General features: G+C 50.2%; 3 protein-coding genes across 18 annotated transcripts in view; 1 reads left to right on the top strand and 2 right to left on the bottom strand.

Annotated features, from left to right (window-relative positions):
- The first annotated feature begins 5 nt into the window (after positions 1–5).
- NINL (ninein like) lies at positions 6–13861 on the top strand. 3 transcript variants are annotated; one of them, XM_032443675.1, is made up of 17 exons: positions 6–49; positions 452–568; positions 658–795; positions 1076–1214; positions 2414–2524; positions 3166–3255; positions 3768–3776; positions 4896–4992; positions 5516–5583; positions 6534–6841; positions 8853–8922; positions 9006–9257; positions 9620–9832; positions 10381–10497; positions 10592–10822; positions 11185–11423; positions 13346–13861. In XM_032443675.1, exons 2-15 carry the CDS (start codon positions 501–503, stop codon positions 10778–10780), a joined length of 1869 nt encoding a protein of 622 aa, XP_032299566.1. In that variant the 5' UTR covers positions 6–49; positions 452–500; the 3' UTR covers positions 10781–10822; positions 11185–11423; positions 13346–13861. The 3 variants fall into 3 exon arrangements, with proteins under 3 accessions (XP_032299566.1, XP_015712514.1, XP_015712515.1); XM_015857028.2 differs by lacking the exon at positions 6–49 and having other exon boundaries at positions 247–568; XM_015857029.2 differs by lacking the exon at positions 6–49 and having other exon boundaries at positions 248–995.
- Positions 12564–15507, bottom strand: GINS1 (GINS complex subunit 1). Its single transcript, XM_015857032.2, has 7 exons — positions 15385–15507; positions 15250–15314; positions 15073–15168; positions 14809–14899; positions 14113–14229; positions 13325–13399; positions 12564–13062 (listed from the first exon to the last, which is right to left on the bottom strand). The coding sequence occupies exons 1-7, from the start codon at positions 15457–15459 to the stop codon at positions 12994–12996; spliced, it is 588 nt and encodes a 195-aa protein (XP_015712518.1). The 5' UTR covers positions 15460–15507; the 3' UTR covers positions 12564–12993.
- A 459-nt stretch (positions 15508–15966) lies between these two features.
- SLC8A1 (solute carrier family 8 member A1) overlaps positions 15967–23507 on the bottom strand; it is a 97319-nt gene continuing 89778 nt past the window's right edge. For all 14 annotated transcript variants that reach the window (XM_015857026.2, XM_032443663.1, XM_032443664.1 and 11 more), the window contains one exon: positions 15967–22901. In XM_015857026.2, the coding sequence (XP_015712512.1) occupies positions 22525–22901 (377 nt within the window). In that variant the 3' untranslated portion in view covers positions 15967–22524. The remainder of the gene's footprint in view (positions 22902–23507) is intronic.

Here is a 23507-nt window from a genome sequence, read left to right as displayed (position 1 = left end):
GGGGACGGGAGCGAGCGGGGCTTGGAGCTGGGGTCAGGGCTTGGGGCTGGTGTGTGTGTGAGGGGTGGGAGAACTGATCGTGGGCAGGTTGCAATGGGAGGGTGGGCTTTGGCCACCACAGGGCTGGGGTGGGTGTTAACTAGGTCCTGGAACAGGCTGCCCAGGGAGGTTGTGGATGCCCCGTCCTTGGAGGTGTTCAAGGCCAGGTTGGACGGGGCCCTGGGCAACCTGATCTAGTAAAGGTGTATGTTTGGTGGCCCTGCCAGGCAGGGGGGTTGGAACTACATGATCCTTGAGGTCCCTTCCAACCCGGGTCATTCTGTGATTCTGTGATTCTGTAACTAAGGCTCTTGTTGAGATGGGAAGCTGCCTCTTGAGAGCAGTCAGGTGGCGTAACATTAGAGGTGTTGACAGAAAGGAAGAGTGGTTTCACTCAGTGCTTCTGTTTCAGAGACCGAAGGAGCCCGGCAGAGCTGCCTGCAGCCCTGGACAGCACAGCCATGGTGTCACAGAGTGGGCTGCAGCGTGCAGACATCACCTCCTATACGTACAAACTGCAGTGCCTCAAGTAAGGGTGCTGCTCCTCGTGAGGGGCAGAGCCTCCATTGGGCTGCAGGAGGTGTCTCTGAGCTGAACGCACCCTTGCTCTGCCTGCAGAAGCCAGGTGAGGCGAATCTCCAGAGAGAGGGACACGGCCAGACTGGACTTGGAGAAAGCAGAGAGACGCTGCCTGCAGCTCAGGAGGGAGTTGGACGAGCAGTACATCGCCCTTAACCATAGCCAGGGCAAGCTCAAGTAGGAAGGGTTCTTTTGGTTGAACAGGGAAAATGGGTCCCCACTGTCTCTTCCTCCTTATCCCAGTCCCCCTTTCTGAATATCTCACTTATTTGGACGTTGTGTGAGTGGCATACAAGCCCCTGAAGATCCCTTGTGTGCACTTCACTTGCGCTTCCTGTATCCCTCCAAACAAGTTCTGCTCTTCTGCTTTTTGTGGGGTGAGCATGGATGCCTGGACCTCACAGTAATCTGAGAATGTGTTTCAACTGCTCTCAGACATGTTGCTTGTCTGTTCCAGGGATGCTCAGACTGAAATGGAGGTGAAAGAGCTGCTTTTGCAGCAAGCCATCAGCCATCAAGTGAAGCTGGAGGCTGATGCACGGTTCCTCCAGGGCAAAGAGGCCACCCTTCATGGGAGACTGAACCTCATGATGAAGGTAAGTAGAACTACCCTGAATTAAATGTCTTCACTCCTTCAGAGGAATCAAAGCAGAAGTGGTGACAATGCCAGATAGTTTGCCTTGCTTTTGCTAGGAAGGGCAGGATTTTGTGGAGAAGTTGTGAGTCACATCCATACTGCACAATTAAAATAAGGAGATTTGCTGGGCAGGACATTATTGAACCCTCACGTAGTCTGTTGAGAAAGATTCAACTTTTAGTGACACCTGATCTGATGGCTGAGGCTAAAATTGTGTGAAGGAACATAAAATAGTAGGGACAAAGGTGTGCCCATGCCTGAGATATTATCTTAGAATCATTTGAGTTGGATGGGACCTTTAAGGGTCATCTTATCCAACCCACCTTCAGTGAACAAAGACATCTGCAGCTAGATCAGATGGCTCAGAGCCCAGTTCTGCCTGACTTTGAATGTCTTCAAGGATGGGGTATCTACCATATCTCTGGGCAACCTGTGCCAGTGCATCACAATCCTCATTGTGAAAAAAAAATACCCCTTTTTCTTTTATCCAATCTAAATCTCCCCTCTTTTAGTTTGAAGCCATTTCCCCCTGTCCTATCACAGCAGACCCTACTAAAGAGTCTCACCCCTTCTTTCTTGTAGCCCCCCTTTAGATACTGAAAGGCCTCTACTGAGTCTCCTCAGAGACTTCTTTTCTTCAGGCTGATCTCCATTCAGACACTGAGCCACTGACCACTACTCTCTGAGTATGATCTTGTAACCAGTTCCCTGTCCATTGAATGGTCCACTCATCAAATCCATTTCTTTCCATTTGGGAGAGAAGTCTGGACAGACAACATCAGTTGATGTAGTTATATCATCACAGAAAGTGATGGTAAAGACTGGGTTGTTCAGAGAGGAGTTGATGTCTTCTCAGTGTGCTGGCACAGACAAGATAGTTCTGTGAAGCAGAGGTACAGACATGCCTACAGTGCTGCCTAGCTCTTATTCTATAAAACCTATGCCTCTTTCTGTTGTTTGGAGAGTTGAGCCAAACTCTAGCTCATGTGGCATGTCAGCACTGTCCTGGCCAAAGTGGGGTTTCCTGTGAGCTGCGCTGTGATCAGCATACTGATGTGCTAGTAGTTCTGCAGCTTCCCACTGAAGGCCCATAACTGATAAACTTTCCTGCAGTGTGAAGACCCCCAATGCAAAAAATCTTCTCTGTTTTTACTGCAGGAGAACACACAGCTGCAAAACAAAGTCATGGAGATGGGTGAGAAACTGACAGCCTCTGAGAAGCTGGTGTTGGAGCTTCAGAAAGAGCTCAGCTTCGTTGTGAAGGACAAGGTAGCCTTTGTTTCTGTGTTGTGGTTAAGTGGGGTCTTCTGGAGAACTCTTCAAAAGGTTAATCTTTTTTTTTCTTTTGAAATTTGGTTTATTACAGCTCAGTTGTTGTGTTTCCCCCCTGCCCCACTTTGAATTCTCCTGCATATTAGTGACAACCTGGAAAGAAGACTTACTGTGCCTTAATTAAGGCCTTTCAAGGTTTGAAAGGAGGAAATTTGCAAGTGTAGAAAACTGTACAAATCTGAAGTTTTCAAGTGACAATTACATGTTCAAACCATTTCTTCTTAACAAGTATTGAATAAAGGGTTTGTTCTTGTTAATGTTAGTAGTTGAAGCTTCCACTCCAGTGAGGAGCATGGAAAAAGGGAAAGAAAGGAATCTGGGAAAGAAATGAGTCAGTGTTGTTGGTGGCTGATTTGGGGAAGCCAGGCTGTCTGTAGTTGGGTGTCTCTTACTTCAGAAGAAAGATGTTCTTTTCCCTCATTCTGCACTTGACCCATCCCACTGGTGTCAGTAGGAGCCCTTTTCTGAATCTAGGGCTTTAGGACTGTGACTCTCCAGTGATTTTGTAGAGCTTTTGGCTCTCCATTTGGAGAGGTGACAATTTTCTTGATGCGAAGTGTTTCCCTGTGCTTCTTTAGCTGGACCAGGAAGAGCCTCACAGCCCAGAGCTCCTGAACCATGGCAAATACTTTGCAGAGCTTGTGCTGGAATACGAGCGGCAATGCCAGGTACAAGGGGGCAGCTCTGCAGCAGTGCTGTCATGAACATACAGCTGTCACCTGCACATCTGTTGGTTGCTTCACTCTGTGGCAGAGGATTGGGGCAGTGGTGAACAAAGTGTGAAGGGGTGGGTTTCCTTCTTTCCCTGCTCAGCAGCCTTTGGCAGAAGGCAGGTCACAGCTATGCCCCTAGTAAAGGAGCCTAACATCTTGCTCCCACAGCATGCAATACTCTGTGTGTTGGTTCCCCTGCCAGGTGGGGGGAGTAGGGGTGGGTTGTGTATTTCACCCTTCCTGCTACCCTGTAGCCATGGACTACTTTGTGTGGGAATCATGTAGTTCATTATATAGAGGCAGACCTCTCCAGGCTCTGCTGTAATGTATTTTCTCTTGAATGGAAAGAGAAAGCTGTGCTCCTTTGGAATGCATGCTGCCAGCTAAATTCTTCTACCTTTTTGTTTTTCCCTTTCTTTTTATGTTTCTCGCTTCACAACCCTTACAAAATTACTGGACTCTGCTAGAGAGTCAAGGTAAGCCTATCCAGGTACTCAGTGTGTGCACGGTCCAGGCAGGTGTTGTGTGTGTTGCACCTCCTTCTTAGTACTGTGCTGCTGCCCAGAGCTTTGGCACTCTGGGGTGTGAGCACAGCCTCTGTCACCTTTCTCTGGTTTCTAACAGATGTGTGTCTCTTGCATGTTTTGCATTGCTGGGTGTTCTCTGTGTTGGCTCCTGAGTGTGCAGTGTCCTGTGTTTATTGCTTTGTCTTTGTTTCCAAGTGCCACGTGTGATTGCAGAGCACCACCAGGTAGGGAAGGTGACTTGACAGATCTCTTCAACAGAGGCTAAAATCTGTGCTTTTGCAGCAAAGCCATTGGATGGATTCAGCAGATCGCTTGTCTTGAAGCTGTAGCTAAAGGCAAACATGCTGAAGCACTGTCCAATATAGCAGTGCTCCAGGTGGCACCAGAGGGCTGAAGATGCTTGGTGCTGTAATTCTTCCTAGGGCTGAGCTGTCCCAGGGTTGTCAATACAAATGCAGCTGGATGGAGATGCCTTTGGCTTCATCCTGCCATGTTAAGCACTCAGCTGAATCCTGAATGCTGGCAGCCTCTGTCCTTCTGTCTGCCCTTCTGTTTAGAATGGAGATTAAACAAACTGGGTTTACTCTTTTCTAGATCTGCTTAGTAATATTTGTTAGTTTGGATTTGTGGAAGTTTCCTAGCTTATATTCTCATGCAGCCCATTCATTTTCTGGATTAAGCAGTATATAGGGTGTAATTACATGTCGGCTCAAAGTGGCCTGGGGCAGGATTCCTCACACACTCATGAATCCAGTGTAAGATTCAGGATGTAAAGTGAAACAAGTGGGTTCCCAGATCCAGATACCTGCATGGAAGTGGCTTGTTGCTCAGCATGGTGTTCATCTGTGATACTCTTTGCTGTGGGGTGATGAAAGCACCGAGACTGGATAAACTCCTGTGCTGGCTTTGGAGCTCTCTGCTCTAAGGAGGTAGTGGGACCTGTCTCGTGCAGTGCTTCCCAAAGGATCAGCACCATCTCACCCTGGTTTGTTCCCTCTGCGACCTAGGAATATTCTGTCCCAGTCCTGGGAAACTTCATAGTTGTGTCATGGCCTGTCTCTGCCTCAGGTGCTGTGGGACCAGAATGACGTGCTGCAGAGAGAGCTGGAAGAGCTGCGTCTTCAGTTGCAGGAGAGCAGGGCTGAGAGAGGGCTGCTGGCTGAAGGTAAAATGCAGGAGGGTTTGGGACATCTCTGTCTGTTTGGCAAGAGCAAGGTTTTGTGGTGATGGGAGTGTAGAGTGGCTGCTTCTGGTTTTGGCTCTGGGCAGCCATGCAAGGGAAGAAAGGAATGATGGATAGTGAAGGAGCGAGAGAGATGGTTCCAATGTGTGAGCTTGTGACAGTAACATGAGGACTTGGCAGCTGGGAACAAACAGGCAGATTTTCACTGTAGAGAGTGGTGAGGAAACACAATATAATAAAGTGGGATTGGAGGTTCAAGCCAAGCACTAAGAAAAAACTTCTTGGGATTGGTTGCCATACAGATGGGGAATGTGGCTTTAGTGATAGTCTTTTCTGAGCAGAAGCTGGACTAGAGAGTCAGGAGACCAGACTCCAGCACTTCACATAGTGTGCAGCAATCCTGATTAACAAGCACAAGGGCAGTGGACCCAGGCCTGTCCTCAAAGTGCATCATTTTCCTGGTGTGCCCTTCTCCCAACCATCTGGTTCCTATTTCTGTGTGCAGAGATGTCAGTCACAACGCAGCAGCTCCAAGAACAGCTGCAGGACCTCAAGATTCAGCTGGAAACCAAGGTGAGAGTTGTGGGGGTTGATGTCCTGAATTCTCTGCACAGCTGCTTGGCGAATGGAGGTGGGAAATCTCTGTTCCCATTTTATCAGCTAGGAAGATGCAGAGCCCTCATGGACATGCAAAAGCTTTGTGAATAACTCTGTCACCTTGCAAATATTTTGTGTGAGTGTTGCTTATTACATGGAACTAGACACTACTTTGCACTGTCCCTGTAAAATCAGCACAAAGGCCAAGAGGAGAAGCAGCAATGTGCCTCCTGAGAGCATGGAAATTACCAGAGCTCTGTTTCCCCGGCTTCCAGCGCACTTGTAACCTGCTTGCGCTAAGATGACAGTGTAAGCCCAGCTCTCTGGACAGCAGCAGGATAGATTATCCTGAGTTGGAAGGGACCAACAGGGATCAGTTTCCACCTTCACTTCTTTTTCTGCTGAACTAGAGGTCATGCATTCTTGCTGGGTTTCCACTGCAGCACTGCAACTGTAAATCCTAAACTGCCACACAGATGACAGACAGTTCAAGGCGCACAAAGCTGCTTGCAGACCTTCTGCCTCCATTGTGCTAATCCCACCCTGGGTTTTGTGGTTGTCGCAGGGAGCTGTGCAGAGCAGCAGCTCCTCACCGCCACCTCTAGGGCAAGGGACTGCTCTGCAGGGTGGAGAAAGGATGTAGGGGTGTAGAGGTGGTGCCTCTCCTTTCTCTACGGAGTCCCAGTGCTGCAGACAAGGAGAAAGAGGTGTGCTGACAGCTGGGAAAACTGGGACCCACTGATATTTGTTTCTTAAAGGCTGCTGTGTGCAACTGATTATAGCCCTGAGTTCACTGGGGAGCAGAAATGTCTCAAGTGTTTCCTGATGAGAGGAATTATTAATGTGGTTCGAGTCAGAGTTACTGAAGGAGACAGGGTTCCTCAGGAGCACAGTGCTAATGTACAAACCTTGTTTCTTTCCAACAGGTAAACTATTATGAGGAGGAAATGGAACTAATGAGGAAAAGCTTTGAAAGAGGGAAGGACAGCAAGGAAAGCATCAAGTCTGAGATAAACAAGGTGGAAGACCAGAAAGAAACAGTTGCAAAGTACCAGGCTGTAACTGATGTCATGAAAGAGCAAAAACGTGTGCAGAACCTGGAGCTGGAGGAGAGTTTTGAGATGGAGATGGCCAGGGTTGAACTTCAGCACCAGGACGTAGGCCATCCAAGGCACCAAGTGAACCAGGAAGGAGAAGAGCTGAGAACACAGTGCAGGAACGAAGGGAGCCTCAGGTATGGTGTTCTTTTTTTGTGTCTAAGGGGGGGTGACAGAGGGTGAAGATTTCTCAATGGTAAAGGCTCCAAGGGAGCAATGTGCCCAGGAAAGGCAGTGGTGAGTCCAGGAGGAAAAGGATGCAGTGTCTCTGTGGGGGATATGATGAAAGAGAAGATAAATGGGAAGCAAGTCAAGATGTGTGAAATGGTGGCTGTTAAGGGGGGGGTGGGAAAGAACAGTGTAAAGCAACAAAAGACACCAGGATGAAATGAATATAATGTACAAATCACAGGCCTGAGGACTCTGTTACTGAAAGGATGATGTAGCTGGAGAGCTGGTATCCAGTTGGAAAGGAGCATGTACCAAAGACTCAGGGAAGTAGATAGACCAGAAATTCCCGTTGCAGCATCAGCACCGATGGAACAGAGGAGAAATGAAAGGTGTTTTGATGGGCTGGTGCAGATGTCTGTTGCAGCAAATGGACTGCTCAGTCCAGAAGCTGGAGCCAAAGCTGAATGCACTCATCATAGAGAAACAAAATCTCGATAGACAAGGAGCTGTGGTTGGGAAGGAAACAGAGGAAGCAAAGATAGATTTGCCTTCACCCAGCAGAGGCAGCAGGATGTCAGGACATAATATAATCTGGAGGGAGGTAGAGCAACATAGCAGCACAGCGGGAGACATGACAGTCAGGCTGTCAGAATGGAGCTGCAGAGGGAGAGGAACAGGCTGAAGCTGCAGCTGATGCAGCTTGAGGACATTGTGCAGTAGCTGGAAAACGATCCCCAAACCTCAAGAGAGTGGTGGGTTTGAGCACTCAGGCAGTTTGCAGAACTGAGTGCTGCGGCAGCAAAAACAGACCAGATGCCTTGTGTAACACAGGGCTGCTTAACATGTTGGTCCAAGACGTTGACGGCAGCTCTCTTCTGTCTTGCTGTCCCCAACATGTCTTTTCCTAACTAGGGGAGTGTGGTCAGAGAGCTGGGATGTGCTCACGTGGCCCTGGCTGACTGTGCACTCATCTCCTCTGCCTTGTACAGCTGTATGTGGGTGTTGGAGATTCCACAGGAAGTACAGCATGTGAATCCTGATGTAAAACTGACTCAGAGAGCGGCTGCTGTGTGGAGCATACTGCCAAGCAGGGGGAGCAAACACTAGGCAATGCACTAGTACTCCTTGCTTGCTTGCTTGGGGAGTAGAAAAAGAACTTCCCCACTCAGCTCCTCTGCCTCTCACATTCAGTGCCAAAAACTGCAGTGCTGCCTTCCATGTTGAGCTAGATAGGCTCTTCTCCCATGCTCTTCTCCCCTGCGAAACATGGAGCCTGAGGGGACTTAAAGGTTAGCACTGACTGTTGGATAGCACTGTGCTGTTTGTTTAACACAGGGCTGAGCTGCCTTTCAGCAGATGCCAGTATTTCTGGCTTCATGGGAGGCTAAGAGTAGCAGTAGGAGGGGAAAGACGGTGAGGCTGAAAGGTTTCCTTGCATTTGGTCTCACAGCCATCACCTCCAGCATTATATAGTCACAAACAAGCTGACTTCTCCAGACATGGCCTTACTGCACTCAGGTGTAGGGCTTGCCACCTGGTTATCCTGTAATGAAGCCTAGCTATGTCTTGATCAGCCAAGTTTGCAAACTGATTTTAGTCAGCTGGAAGCAACATAAATTCAGAGTCTGATGCTGTTTGTACTTATTATCTTTTATTTTCCTTCCATCAAGACCTACTACTACTCTTTCTCCATGTTTCAGTAATAGCAACTGTCTGCTAAGCTGTCTTTCCCACTGTACTTCATACTCTGATTTTAGGTCTCTAACACTGCTGTAGGACTTCAGGTGTCCTCGCCTTTCTGCCCTGAGACACCTGTTGGGCAAAGGCACCCGCTCACTTTGGAATCACTTCAGGACCATGTCTGTTTTAGCCTACTTTGTCTCCTTTTGACCAAGACCAGCTGTGTGGGTCCCCAAAACGGGGGCTGTGTTTGCTGCTTTCTGTCATCAAGCTTAACTGTATCCCTCTCCCTGACAGGAAACACGTGAACAAGTTGAGCAGAGAGAAGGTGCAAGAGCTGGCTGTAGCAGTAAAGTTGAAGACATCGGTGAGAAGCTATTAACACTAAGACTTTTGGCTGGGGGGGTTTATACATGTTTTTATTTTATTGTTTTTTTTTTTTTTTCACAGGGTGGGAAGAGCAAAGTGGAGGTTTCCCAGCCGAACATCGAGGTGAATCAGCTGAGCCGTGAGCACCTGGATCATGAGGCTGGATGCAGTGCCAGCACTGGGCCCATCCAGCTGCAGAACCAGAAGCTTGTGGAAGCTGAGCAGCTACAAGGAGTGGAGATGGCCATGAGGCTGGAGCACTGCCAGCAGCATGCAACGTGTTGGTCAGAGATGGAGCTGCTTCGGCAGCAGCTTGTGGCATCGCAGGAGGAAGTAGGTGCTATTTGGTCAGTGACAAGGTAGTAGGCAGCTGAGTAGTCCATGTGATGATGGTGTGTGCCCGCTTAGGGCTGTACTGAACACCTTCCCCAAGCAGAAAAGACAGCCCAACAAATGAGTCATCCTTCTGCAGCTCCCAGCACTGTCTATCTGTGGCTTTGCATGCTGCATGTCAAACATCACTCATGATTCTACTGGTCTGCTGTAGCCATGCTGTCTTGAGACCCAGGGTGGGGGCTGAGTGTGCTGCTTAAGCTTTATGTGTACTGCTTAAGCATTAAGGGAGCTTTATGTGGAGCACACCTTCAACCTATTGCTGGCACAAAGCTGTATCTAGCAACCTTTCTCTATTGCAGCTCTTTGAAGCCAAAGCAAGCCTGAGTCTGGCTCAGACTCAGCATGCGCTGCAGCTGCAGCAGGTCAAGGCACAGCTGAACAACGTGGTGCCAAGGGAACAGTTTGAACAGCTGCAAGCCAGCTTGAGAGAGGAACAGTGCAAGGTTCAGCAGCTCCAGGCAAACCTCCAGCAGCAGGCTGAGCAGGCATGCAGGCAGCTGGTTGGGACCCAGGTAAGCATGGAATTGCAGGAGTTCCATCAAGGGTATCAGAGAGGGAGTACTACTAACCTAGAATGGAGCTGTGGTCAAGGTCACCAGAGGATTGGGTGGAAGATTCTGTACCTGCAAAATGAAACTGATCTTCAAATTCAAACTGCAGTTTTCATGCCTTGTGAATCTTTTCACCAATCTGTGCTTGATCACAAATATACTCCACTCCTACTCATCTACCTCAGACCAGATACCTTGTGCCTAGAGGGCAGGAAACATTTAGGGAGACACTTTTGTGTTGGCTTAGGCTGTGGAAAGAAAGCTTGAGCTCTCCACATGGCCATGCACAGAGTAGGCTGGCTTTAAATGTAGGGCACCAAGTCAACAAGGTGTTGGGTTTTAAAACGTGCTGAACAAGGGGCTGTTGTGCTACTCTTAAGCACCCCCCTGCCTGGCTATTTGCATCTTGAAACACCTCCGCTGCTTCCCCATTCACACGGAGTGTGCTGGTGACCTGGTGGCTGCTGGGACAGCCCAACTTAACATCAGGCTTTTGTTTCCTGCTGAAGGAAGAACATGAACGCCTGCTGCAGGCAGCTGTGGAGCAGGCAGAGGGGTTGCAGCGTGACTTGAGAAGTGCTGAAGCTGCACTGGCAGATGGGGCAGCTCGCCTCAAGGATGCACAGGTGAGTGCAGGAGGTGCTGGTGCCACTTATCTCTACTTGGGCTGGGTCTCCCATGGAGGGATACTGAACCTTAAGCCTCTTGTCTGTACCACAGGCCCAACTCTCCAGGAACAAACTGCTGATTAAAGATCTCAGTGAAGAAAACAGAGGGTTTGTGGTTGCCCTGCAGGCAGCTGACCTGAAGCAGATGAGCATTGAGAAGAAGAACCACATGCTGCAGGAGCAGGCCTTGGCCTTGAAGAAGCTCATTGAAAAAATCACACCAGCATCTCTGAGTGCATGATGAAGCACTGCTGTGGCAGCCTTGCTCCTGAGCCTGGCTGAGGTTTGTCAGATATGAAAGGAGAATTCTGGATGACTTGGGCAATCAGCTTTGTCCTTCCTGATCTTGCCAGGATTTGCCTGGGTAGAAAGTAGAAAATGGAGAAGCTTCAAAGAAACTAGTCCTGGGGGTAGTTTAATTTTCTTATTGAAAACACCATCTTTGCTGCCGGTCCCAGTGGCAGCGTGTGCTGTAGCCTCAGGGCAGCCATCCCCCAGGAGCTGCCTGCATCTGGAAAGCCAGGGCAGAGGGCTGCAGGTTCCTGCATCTGGTGTACTCTGAGCAGAAAGCTGTATTGTGGCATCAGTACTTGCTGCCATCTCCTACAACTATTGCTGAACTGTTTTTTTTTTCCTTCCCTACAGTTCCTCTTGGGCTCCAGGAGGCTCTGAGCCTGAAGTTTCCTAAAGCCTGAGCCTAGGATCCAAACTAACCTGTTGGTGGGTTGTTGCCTCTGCCGTAAGCAGATCAGAGCATCTGAGGGAACAGTCCTCTTCAGATTTGAATCTCCAAGGCTTGGGACAGGGCTGGTGGTCCGCTGTGCAGCACCACACTTCAGCGAGCTGTCCTTGTTGCACCTCCTCAGAGGAGACCAGGAAATATGGTAAGTAAGTAAAGCACAGCATCTTGCCTTCCTTGTTAAGTCTTCACACACCGGCAGTGAGTACCTCTCCTGCCAAAATAAGCTTTCTAAAATGCCACAAAGCCAAGCGTTCACATGAGCAAATAACAGATATATTGATCAGCCCAGCGTGTTACCCTCTGCACATCAGTCATTACACCCCTGCCTTGTTCTGAACAGGGCTGTGAAAGAACTTTTATGATTCTCAAGGGACTGTGATGGCTGCTGCAGGAATAAGACTAAACAAGCCTGACTGCAACGTGGTAGTGACACAGAAGCTGACAGTCAAGACAGGCAAAAGGGTTTCAACATAGATCAAGCTGTTTTTGGCATGAAAATATGCAAGGACAACATGGCTCTTAACTCCTAGCCTTGGCAGTACAGGGAAGCTCTCCAGCCCCTCTCCTGCCAGGAACAGGACAGGACAACACCAGGAGAGGGCTGATTGAGGAGGCATCAGGTCTGAGGGTGATTTTTCTGCACAAAGCCCTAAAGAATAGGGTCACTGGGGAAGCTGGTAAGGATGAGAGCTCACACAAGGTCGCAAAATACAAACTATGGTTAGCTCAGGGGTTTTCCCTGGCTGAGGCAGGGCATTGCTCCTGGGAGCAGCAGTGCAAAAACTGCTTGGGCACTTCTCTGCTTGCATCCTTCCTTAAGATACTGCTTTGTACCTGGAGCTTATGTTTTTGGAAGCATTGTCTCTCAGCCACTATTCAGAAGCGAGCAGCTCCTCTAATAAAACCACAGGGCAAGCAACTTCTCAGTCTCATCAGTTTCATGATGACAAAAGCTTTAGAACCTTCTGCTCCCTCTCCCACCTCTCTTCCAAATAGTGACCAGTGCTCTGGCAAAAAGTGTCTCCACAGAGAAACCTAAGGCAAAGCACAGGCACGATGGGAGAAACCTAGGCTAGGCCTGTGACCCAGTCTTCAGTGCTTATTCACTCACCAGCTTAATTAACTGCATCTGTGTGCTTCTGATGGGAGGCAAAGCTTTGTGTCCAGCCCCAGAAAGAAACCCTTGGAGCTGACTTGAAGTTCACTGAGACACCTAATAATCACCTGAGCACCACCCTGCACAGTCAAGCTGGCTTGAACAAAAGAACCAGGCCAGAGAGCATTTAATGAACATAACATTGACTCTTCAGGAGTTATTAAAAGTGAAGGCTGAAGCAGTTCTTTATTTGGCAGCTGTGGAGCTCTCCCAGAACACAGCCGGTCAGTCTCTTACTTCCCAAGGCACAAAGAACTGCTCCAAGCAAAACTGCATTCACAAACTGTGCTTGTAGCTGTGGTGCTTACAAACAACCCTCCACCCACTGCAGGACTCTCAGGCTCACTGTGTTATTGCTATACACCCTTCGGTCATGAAGTGCTGACCAGTATGGTTTGCATACTTTATAAACTTGGAGCTGATCTTCATTTCAGGCTGTTAAGAGGAGCTGGAGGATGCTCTGAAATACTGAGGTGGCTGAAGTCCTGCACACACCAGGGTTTTCTTCCCGTTGCACACACCACCAAGCAAAGGCTGTCCCTCCTGTCCTGCACACTTATGACAGAATGTGCTCCAGGACTCCTTGTCTGATTAACTGCTCACATTTCCAGCGAGGCAAGAAGTGCTGCACAGAAACACAGACAGATTTTCTCTGAAAGATGAGCAGACTGGATTTGTTATTACCCAGCCAGCTCTGCTGCATCACAGATCAGGCAGGGCTGAAGTGCAGTCCTGGGGCACACAGAGGGCTCACAGCACACACAAGCAGCCACATATGGGGGAACTGTGACATGCTGTGAAGCTGGGAGGAGCAGGGCTATGTCACAGGAGTAGAAGGGAAAGAAAACAGGAGCAGATTTAAGACCTTGCTTTCATGTCATAGATACCTGGCTGTTCTTCTTCAACAGGACGGTGGTGCCGTCATCGATCTCAAACTCCCCATAGTCTCTCAAACACCGTACCTGCGAAGCAGAAGGGCAGCTGTGTCTGATCAGCACACCTCCCACAGAAAACAGCAGACATCACTGCTGACATGAGTGTTATGGAGCATGTGGTTGAAGCGTGGACATATTCCTACCCACCTCACACGGCCCTGACCCAAAAATACAAAACAGATGGACCCTGCAGACTGTGGGCCCTACCTGATGTTCTCTTCACACCTCCACCTGCAGCAAGAAGCACCAGTGGGCAGAGCAGGCGCTCCAGAGACCACGGGAAGAGCAGTGCTGCACAACAGCAGCATTTCTAGAGCCTCCCCACACATGCAGCAGAAAACGTCAGTCTGTTAACAGTGCAATGGTTTTAAAGAGCAGGCTGATTGTATGTGTTCCTTCTAAGAGAACAGAGCACTTCAGCTACTGACTCTGAAGTCACTTTCCTCTTGCTTTGTTGTATCAATGGCATAAAATGATTTCTAGTCTAATCTATGAAAATCTATTTAAAACAATGACAAGAAGGCACCAACACCTTGTTAGCAATGCTTAAGTGAGAACAGGGTTTCTCATTGATCTGAAGAGGTCTTCAGAAGAATTGTATTTCTACAAAAACACACGCTGCAAGAACTTCTCACTGCCATTCAGAGCACTCACCAACACAACACCCATTCCCTGCAGACCGGTCACGCATCTTTCAGTGTAGTTTGTTGACAGGCAGAGACCAGCACTCTTGCACTTACTTCAATGTACAGGCTCTTGGGAGGCTTTATGTCCTGTGTAAGGTCTAGTCCCTCCTCTCCTCCCACTGACCTCATGTAGGTAGCCAGGGATTTCTTGTACCGATTGAACCACTCCACCTGCAGATGCCAACAGCAATCCCTCAGGCAGAGCCACACGGCTCATGTTGAAGGACACGTTCCTGATGGATGAGCTCTGGTTGGTTTGTGCTGCCAGAGCTCTCCTTGTGAACAAAAGTTCTTCTAAAGGGACAAAATCCATCCTGAGCACAGGGCTGACTGGATTTGGGCTAGCAAACGTGCTGACAGTGCTACCAGCTCTGTGCTTCAGTCTAGGGACAGCATTTGAGAACAGCACGTGGGGAATAGGATGGTCAGACCAGATGACCTTATTTCTTCCCAACCTTTATGATTCTATGAACAAAGTTCTGTGGGCTGTGAGTCCGATCTGATGGAGGTGGTGATCCCTGAAGCAGTCAAGAACAGTCAGAACACTGTTACTTATCATGCACTTGGGACTGCATCCTTTGGGCATAACAAACCAAACTGGTATTTACAGTAAGGCACATCAAGTGTCTCAAGTTTATAGCGGAGGAAAAAGAGGTTATGCTGTTCTGACTGTACTAAATAGTCATTTGGGAGGAGTAAGGGAATACTGAGAGGGAGAGGAGGGCACAGATGTAAAGCAGGCTGACTCACTTCCTCGGCTGCCATGTGGAACTGGATGGCGTTGGGCAGGATGCTCCCATACTCCCACCGGAGGGCCCGGATCCGCAGCAGCCGGTCGTACCTGGGAAGGGGGGGTGGGTGGGAGGGAGGAACACGAGAGGCAAAAAGCTCTGCTCAGGCCACCCTCCTTCCTTTGAAGGATGCCGGTTTCGACCCGTTTATTAGTTCCAGCTTTCCGAGTAGAGGAGGAAGCCGGGGGCAGCGCAGGCTCGGGGCCCGGCACGCAACACTCACAGGTAGGCCACGATGCAGCGCTGGTTGCGGAGCAGGCAACAGTGCCGAAACCGGATGAGGAAGATGAGATCCGTCCGCCCCGCCTTCGCTTCAGACCTGGCGGACGGGGAGCCCCGTTATATGGCGGCGTTATAAAGCTCCACGGCCCTTCCTCCCAGGCCCCGCCGTGGCACTCACACGTCCGCCTGGTTCCGCTCGTACAGCGCCCGCATCTCCTCCAGCGCCTGCCGCAGCTCCTCGGCCTGCAGCACGGCACACCATGAGGACGGGCCGTGCTCGGCTCGCCCCCGGCCCTGCTCCCACCTCACTCACCCTGAATGGCGGCAGCCTCCCGCCCGCAGCGCTCTGCAGCTCCCGCACCAGCGCGACCGCACGCTCCCCCGCCATGCTGCCGTGGCGCGCGCGCGGGAAACTTGCTTGCCCCGCAGCCAATGAGGGTTGAGGGGGGCGGGGCCAACGCGGGAAACGCGCCTCCCCATCCGGTCCCCGGGTGCTGCCCAAACACGAGGCGATTTGGGGTGGGGGTGTGGGGGGCTCCCCAGGTGGGCACCCAGTCCCGTCCTGCCATGGGCATCCATTGCTAAAGGCCTGTCTGGTTTCATGGGTCTCTATGTTGGCAGTCCCCACAAGCAGTGCTGGTGCTTCGGGAGCCCGTCCTGCTGAGCTGTGAAGGATCGCGGTGATCTGCGTCCTTCCCCAGTTGCATCCATCCCCCATCACATCCACCCCCAGTTCCACCCGCCCCCACTTTGACCCATCACCCACTTCCACCCATCGCCCAGTTCTGGCTGCAGGGAGCCACTGGGTACAAGAGCCATGAGCAGGGGAGGTGATTTGGGGGCAACTCTTTGCCAGATTAAAAACCAAACCCCATAAAGATAAAGACAAAATGAATGAAGAATTTACAAACATCTATATTTCGTGTTAGGAAATGTGGTCAAATTAGGAAAAACGGCTGAAGACACTGATTTGTACAACTCTGGGCTACTGCAGGCAATGAGAAGGTTTACACAGCACGGCTTAACACGATAAAGCTCTCCCACGAAGCACACGGATGACGGACGGCTCGTCGGAACCGGACACGACACAGCAGCAATACACGTGTGATGTGATGGACAGCGCCAGGCCATTCCCCGGGCGGGTAACATACAACCTCTTAATTCAAGTCACAACATACCCAGGCAGCATGCAGGGAAAAGTCGTTTATTTTGTACATTGGGATGACACACCTCGCAACGTTTCCATGTTATGTAGCATATAAACCATTCAAATAACATATATATATATGCTTTATATATATATATATTTATATATATATACCTCAAGTCAACAGTTGTCTTTACCGGAATAAAGATTATCTGTTTGTTGGCTTTTTTATTCTTTTTTTTTTTTTTTTCCTTTCTCTTTTTTTTTTTGTTTTTTGGTAAAAATAAAACTATTTGAGTTCCCTAATTAACAAAATGCACAGTGATCAGAAACCCAGGTCTTCTCCCAGCTGCCGCCCGTCCCCATGATGCCGTGGCTGCAGATGCTGCTGGGGGCTCCATCCCACTCACCCCATGTCCCCGCTTCACCCCCCGCACCCCACACCGCTGCCTCCTCTCCATCACAAGCGCACGAGGAGCCGTTCCCGACGCGTCTCTTTGTCACCGATCCATTAATTTGGCTTCTTACCATCAAGGAGTTTTATGACTCTGCCCAGAAGCAAAAAGAACGAACCACCCAACCCGGCGACCCATCCAGCCCAACCCCTCGGCCGTGCGGATCTCTGCTAAGGTGGGGGCTGATGGGTATGGATGAGTTCCCGGAGCAACAGGCGTGAGGATCAGAAACGATGACGGGAGGTGTTTTCCTAGCATTAAAAAGCTCATTCAAGCAGAAATTACAAGGGAGAGAAATAAGACTCTTGTTTTGTTGTTTTTTCCCCAACATGAAAAATAAATCTCTAAGTTTGGAGCAGAAGGATCTGGGCAGCTTCACCGCTGGTTAAACCCACACCCATCAGGCCCGGCCTTGACTTGAGTCATTGCAGATGTGGCTGTGGGGCCATATGAGTGTGATCCCCCAGGGGTGGCTTTGTGGGGCCCAGCTCATCCCATAGGTGCGTGCCCACATCTCCTCCCCTTTGCTGTGTCCCATCCATCACCCAATTGATCAGAAGTCATCCTGCATCCCCCTGTGCCCCCCTGCATCCCTCTGCTCCTCCTCATACCTATCTGGTTAATACCAAGCAAACAAAACCAAAACACGGGTCTTTTTCGTTGCCCTTAAACATACCAAAATAAAAGCAAATCTTCCAAAGAGAGCAGGGAGAAAGGTGCTTCCACAATGACATTCAGAGCAAAGAGAGAGAAACGACGTTTACAGACCATGAAGAGAGCTATCTTTGGCAGAATATTTCAAATAAATTATTATTACAAACCACTTCTGCAGTCGTATGTTTATTTTGAACATGTCACTTTCAGCTATAGGGGAACTTGTTCACTACTCTCTAGGAACCGGGAAACACCACAGATAGAAAAATAGATGAGCTCAGCACAATTTCTCAAGGCTGCTACGACTGTCTCAGATGGTTTCAAAGGACACGGAAAGCACGGGGCAGGCTCTATGACCAGGCTCTGCTGAGGACGGGATGCGCGGCGTCACCATGGCTTCCAATGTAGCCTTGCATCTCCGGGTGCACTGCCCTGTTTTTGGGCCGGGTCCCGTCCCCGTGTCCACACTCACCCCAGGGGATGCCAGGTTGCCCACTGCTGGCCTCCCCTCTCCCCACAAACATTTAGGCTTAAATACTTTGCTTTGTTTATACAGCATGTACAGAATATACAGCACTGGGTGACTGTTCCCCAGTAGACCACGAGCGTCTCCCAAGATGACCTTTTTTATCAACAAATATATATAAATTGACAGTCCGAAAAGAGTCGTACCAACAAATAGTATGGCTTTTCAAATAGTGTAGCTGCAACGTGTGAGCCGACAAGGAACCGCGCGAGAGAAGAGATGGGGAGGCTCGAGCTGGGGGCTGCCAGGCATGGTGTGTCCACCGGGGCTCGGAGGGCTGAGGAGTGCTGCTGGGCTCTCCCCCCTGCCCCAGCGGGGTTCTGCCTCGCTGATGGGAGCCTCCATGAGGCTGCAAGAGCTCTGGTCCTGAGGTGGCTTTACCACTGTCTGGCTGCTTGTCCCAGCATCAGGCTGGAGCTCGGAGGAGGGCTCCCTGCTGTATTCTCTCCACCAACATGGAGTCCCATCTGGCCACACTGCTGAGCTGTGGCCTCTTCGGGAAGCTTGGAGAGCCGGGTTATCCGCAGAGCGCAGCCTCCTGCCGTGGGACACTGTGGGCTTAGTGCTCTGTGCAGAGCAGGAGCTGGAGGAGCCTTGTGAGGAGGGTGGCCATTGGGGAACAAATACACATTGACTTGGGAAGGAGAGGGAAGCCGTGTGGAACAGATAGGTGAGGTGCTGGCTTGTCTTGTTGCTCAAGGCAGCTCTCACTGCTCAGCAAGACCAGACCACCACAGAGCCAGCAGCCTGTGAAAGCTGGTTTCACCTCCAAACTGGTCTGGAACAGGTTCTGAGTTGGGCATAGAAGAGAGGAAATAAATCCAGTGTCCACAGAGTGGCCAAGGGAGAGGGCTGTGAATGTCCCCCATGTCCCATGAGGGTCCAGGAGATCTAAGGGTGGGTCTGTATCAGAAGTTGCTGCATCTGAAGGTCTCCCAGCAAGGACATTGACTCCTACCTGCTTTGAACAGCCTCGTGTCATCACCACGCAGCAGGAATGGGCCTTGATTTAGCTCTGCCCACTGTAATGTGGAGCAAATGGGTGATTTTTAGAGCATTTAGTGCTGAGAGCAGGTGCTTTTTTGGGCTGAAGGAGGTGAAGAGGACCTTGAGCCCCCAGTTACAGTGTTCAGTTTGCTCTGACATGCCTAGGTGGGGGAGCGACAGCATCCGTGGGCCTCAACGACGTGGAAATTCAGCAGAAACGCTGGAACTTCCAACACCCCATGAGCGAGGGACAGAAAAAGCCAGCAGGAAAGGCTCAGTGTGCCCGTCTTCTCCTCTGCCACCTGGAAACAAGCATAGTGGCCATCGCTTGCCTGGCCTCACACCCAAGATGCTGGGGGGGCATTGCTGATACTGCATCCCGACCACCAGGTGCATCCAGCTCAGTCACAGCATTCGGGTTGGGGGCACGTGCTTTGGCAGCCCCTCAATGGGGTTTCCAGAAATAGGGGGACACTGCGGTGCTGCCCCTGGTCCACATGTCGGACATCCAGTCAGCAGTGCCTGTGTCGGCAGTGTTCCCATCCCTTCATGCCAGGGCTGTTGACGAGTTTGGCACCTCTGCTTCCAAAAGAGGGAAGTCTCAAGTCCTTAAAAGGTGAGGAATCTGGCTGTATTTATTGTCCCTCGGCGCATTTTGCAAGAATACAGAGGCCTCTGGATGCCTTCCTGCACAAGTCAAGTTTGTACAAGATAAACAGGCTTTCCCACAGCTGTGTGCGTGTGTGGTTGGGCATCTTGTGAGGCCAGAGAGGCTCCTGGCGCTCTGCAAATGTGCTTCCCAGGATGGGCGCAGGTGCCAAAGCCCATGGAGGAATCCTGCAAAGACTTCTCCCAAATCATTCCCTCCAGCATGAAACTTTCTTTCTTCTCTCTGCCTCTGGCACGCTGGCACTTTAGAGCTGGTAAGGTGTTCAGTCCTCCTCCCTAGACATATACGTAGCACCCAGTACCGCCGCTCTCGCTTCATACCCAAGCGTTTAAAAATAACCCTTACAATAACACATACGCTCCAGTCCTCTCTTCCTGGCACACAGCAGAAATAAATAGCACACTGAATTCACAGACCACATCCAGTTGCTTGGCATAGTTGAAGCACGTGTCTACCAGAAAGGGTCTCCAGCCCTCCCCTGCCCTCTTGTCCTTGTAGGAAGTGATGAACACAGGGAGAAAATCACCCCCAAAACTGGGGGCATCTGGAGCCCACATGTCCTGAGGAGTGCTGTTTGCTGGGCAAGGAGGCATCATGCTCTGCACAAACTTGTTACGGATGCCAAAAGCATGCGGCTGGCAGAGAGTAACAGCATAAACAAGGCTGGCGTTAACTGCGTGATTTAGGCCGTGTCCTAAGCAAGCAGTGCTCCATCATCCCCGCTGGAAGGCTCTTTGAGCAGAACAGTTATTTACTGCCTGTTAAAGCAGGCTGCTGCACAAGTCCCATTTGACTTGTTAATTACTTTGGTGAGTGCGGTTCATTGCAGAGAAGCGAAGGATGATGAGAGTGAAACACCAGCATCACCTTTCAGGAGATGTAATTACTGGGTCATGAGAGCTGCTCTGCTCATATAGTTCAGTGCCTGGGGAAAGCACGTGGATGTGAGCAACCGCGCTTGGCTTAGTGATGCTGATGCTCAACCTGTGCTCATCCTGGGGGATGCCGAGTGCTTGCAGGCAGATCGGGTGGCACAAAGCAGCCTTGGGTTTTTGGGAGAGGGCCAGGCTCGGTGATAGCGTTCGATTCTCTCCCATGAGGCAGAAGTGGGCATGTGAGGGCCCTGGTGCCCTTGTTGGCAGCAGAAACACAACGAAGGCAAAGTGATGAAGAAATAGGTGGGTGCCACGTACAGAGAGACAACAAGGGGGAAGGGGAGGGTTCTCCGTAGAGAATATGCAGGAGCACTACTGGGTCCATGAGGAATCATCGCAAACTTTATTTGTCTGTGCACTGTGTACCATTTATAAGGATCATCACAATAAGTGGACTCACTGCCTATAGTGGTGGGCAATACACACAATGAAAAATCAACGAAGGCAAACAAATGAAAATGAAGTCATTGTACATAACGGTAATCACACACCTGAACAACCTGCAACTGTGTTCAGTTCTTCCCTTAAAACAAATGAAAAGCCAAAAAGAAAACCACAATAACCCTTCAGAAGTGAGAAAAGGGTTGACAAGGAAAAAAAAAAAATCTTCAGACTCCTGGAGAAACTCTTACAACAGGTTCACTGAAGTTCCTGCACATTATTCACAATGGATACAAATACCCCAGCCCAAGGGTTACGGTGCAGAGGTGCGTTCCAGCCAGGTTGGAGGAGCTCACCGGTGGGTATGCATGCTGGGGATAGTCGTTCTGGGACACTGGTATGGCTGGTGGGAAGCATGGGTAGGGTTAGACACTGCAAGCATCCTGAAGTGGCCCCTTCCGTTGGCTTCAGAAGGGACATGCTCGCTGGGTGCCAGACACATCCCTTGCTCTGCCTCCTCCCCGTCATCCTGCTCACCAGCCCCTCACTTCTGTACCAGGGCTGCGCCCTGATGTGGCACACCAGGAGAACTCCTTACAGCCCTTGTGCTGAAATATTCTGCCTCCAAATGGCTGTGGGGAAGGAGCAGTCCCAAGGACAGGTCCTGAAATGAGGGCTGCCAGTTGGCCTCCAAGGACACAGAAAACCTATGTCCGTGTGGCTGTTATTGCTTCTCCGAGACACATGCACGGAGCAGGGAGTGGGGAAAGCTCTCCCTCCTGTCACTCTCTGTGAAGGGGAAACAAACAACCAAAGAAGAACAACAACAAAAAAACCCCAAAACCTATGGGAGAAACTAAACTAACTGTAATAAATAAAACCAGGTGAAAAGAAAACACTTGTATCAGCAATGATCAACCCACACGGCTGGAAGGACTATCGCTATAGGATGTTATATACAGATAGGGGTCATTTCGTTCATGCAAATGTTACTAGTACCGAGACAGCATGCCCAGGAAGGGATGAGGTGGGACCTCAGCACAGGACACCAGACACATGGCTGTGTCCCCAAAGCACAGAGAACAGGGGGAAAGGGGAAAATGGAGCGGGGAGAAAGGGAGGAGGAATGCTAATTGTACACACATCAAAATGAAGAAAAAAATAAAATCAAACAATGAAAATGGTTGTGTTCTATCCTTAGAAGGCTCCCAATTTCCCCTTGTCTTCAGTCTGGTCTCTTGCTTCTTTCCAATAGGGCCGGAGGAGACGTTCCCAAGTGGCGAAGGCAGACGGAGGATGGTAGGAGGTTGGGGCCCTTGCTCTCCTTTCCTTGCCCACTGGCTCCACTTCTAGCCAGCCGCTTGAGCTTCCCTGTGCCGACTCGCCCAGTTGCCTTCGCATCCATCCTCCCGGAGTCAGTGGGAGTGATGGGAAAGTGCTCAGGGGCTGCCGGCTGCTCTCACTGGTAGAGTTGCAAAGTAAGGACACCCGAGGAGGGGTCCAGCCGACTTTGGGGTCCTGCCTAGTTCAAAGGAGGCTCCAAAGCTGCTTTCCATCAGCAGGTGTGTGAACATGGCGAATCTCTTTTATTCTTTCTCTGTTTTATTATACACAGCGTTATATCTATATCTATACCTATATATTGCTCTATATAGATACATATAGATATACATATATTTACTATCTCTGATTGTTCCTTTAGAAGCCTTTTATGTGGCAGTAGGCTTCCAGAGATGAGAAGAATATGTACAAGAGCCAGAGGAGGATAAAGAGTGAGGATGTGAGCAGCTTGGAAGTCCGCGGCCCGCCTAGCTCACCTCCGATTTCGGGTCTCCTCCGATAGAGCAGCACGCCCACGCTGATAAAAGCAAAAATGGTGAAGAGAGTGACGGAGAAGGCCAGAGTGCCGGGTGAGACTTCAAAGGATTGTCCGTGTGCCGCGTGGTAGATGGCTGCAATGGACCATGCCACTCCGATGCCCAAGAAAACGTTCACGGCATTGCTCCCGGTGACGTTCCCGATGGAGGCGTCCGCATACTGGTCCTGCGTTGCTGCTACTTTACTGGCAAACGTGTCTGCAGAGGGAAGGTGGAGAGAAACACTCAGGAAACAGACAGGTAGGGAGGGCTGGTGGAGGGCATCTTGGGGACAGATGCCACGAAGCACTGGTTAAGGATATAGACCTGTCTACAAGCATTCTCAAGGAAGGGCAGTCAGGGTCCAGAAATTCCCAGGAAGGAAATCTTAAAGTTTAGAAATATGGGGCACCCCCCCAGTATGACCCCCAGATGCCCCATGGTGCCTCAAGCTAAGGCAGCCCTTCCCAATACTGCTGTGTATTGGCCTCCTGCCCACATCCACTGATTGGTTGACTTGGTTGGAAAAGCTCTGCGGGAGCCACAGTGGTTTGTCTAATCAGGTCTGCTGAAGTTTGTATTTGCATTTCTGTGTTTGCTTTAATGACTTCTCTCCAGTGCCTTTTCTCTCACTAAATTCCAGTGCCCTGTGCAGAGCCTGATGCTCAAGAGCACCTCTTTCACCCCTTTAACAGGGAAAAAAAGCCATGCAGATGTGTGCACACTTGCCCAGCTGTTTCACCAGCTTCAACAGCAAAAGATGTGTAATAAGTTTGACTGGCCTCTCACACTACAGATTTAATGCCCAGCTGACCAGCATGATGT

Source organism: Coturnix japonica, chromosome 3 (assembly GCF_001577835.2).
Source record: "Coturnix japonica isolate 7356 chromosome 3, Coturnix japonica 2.1, whole genome shotgun sequence".
Classification (NCBI taxonomy): Eukaryota; Metazoa; Chordata; class Aves; order Galliformes; family Phasianidae; genus Coturnix; species Coturnix japonica.
The sequence above is the reverse complement of the archived record's forward strand: the minus strand, read 5'-3'. Positions and strand labels throughout refer to the sequence as shown.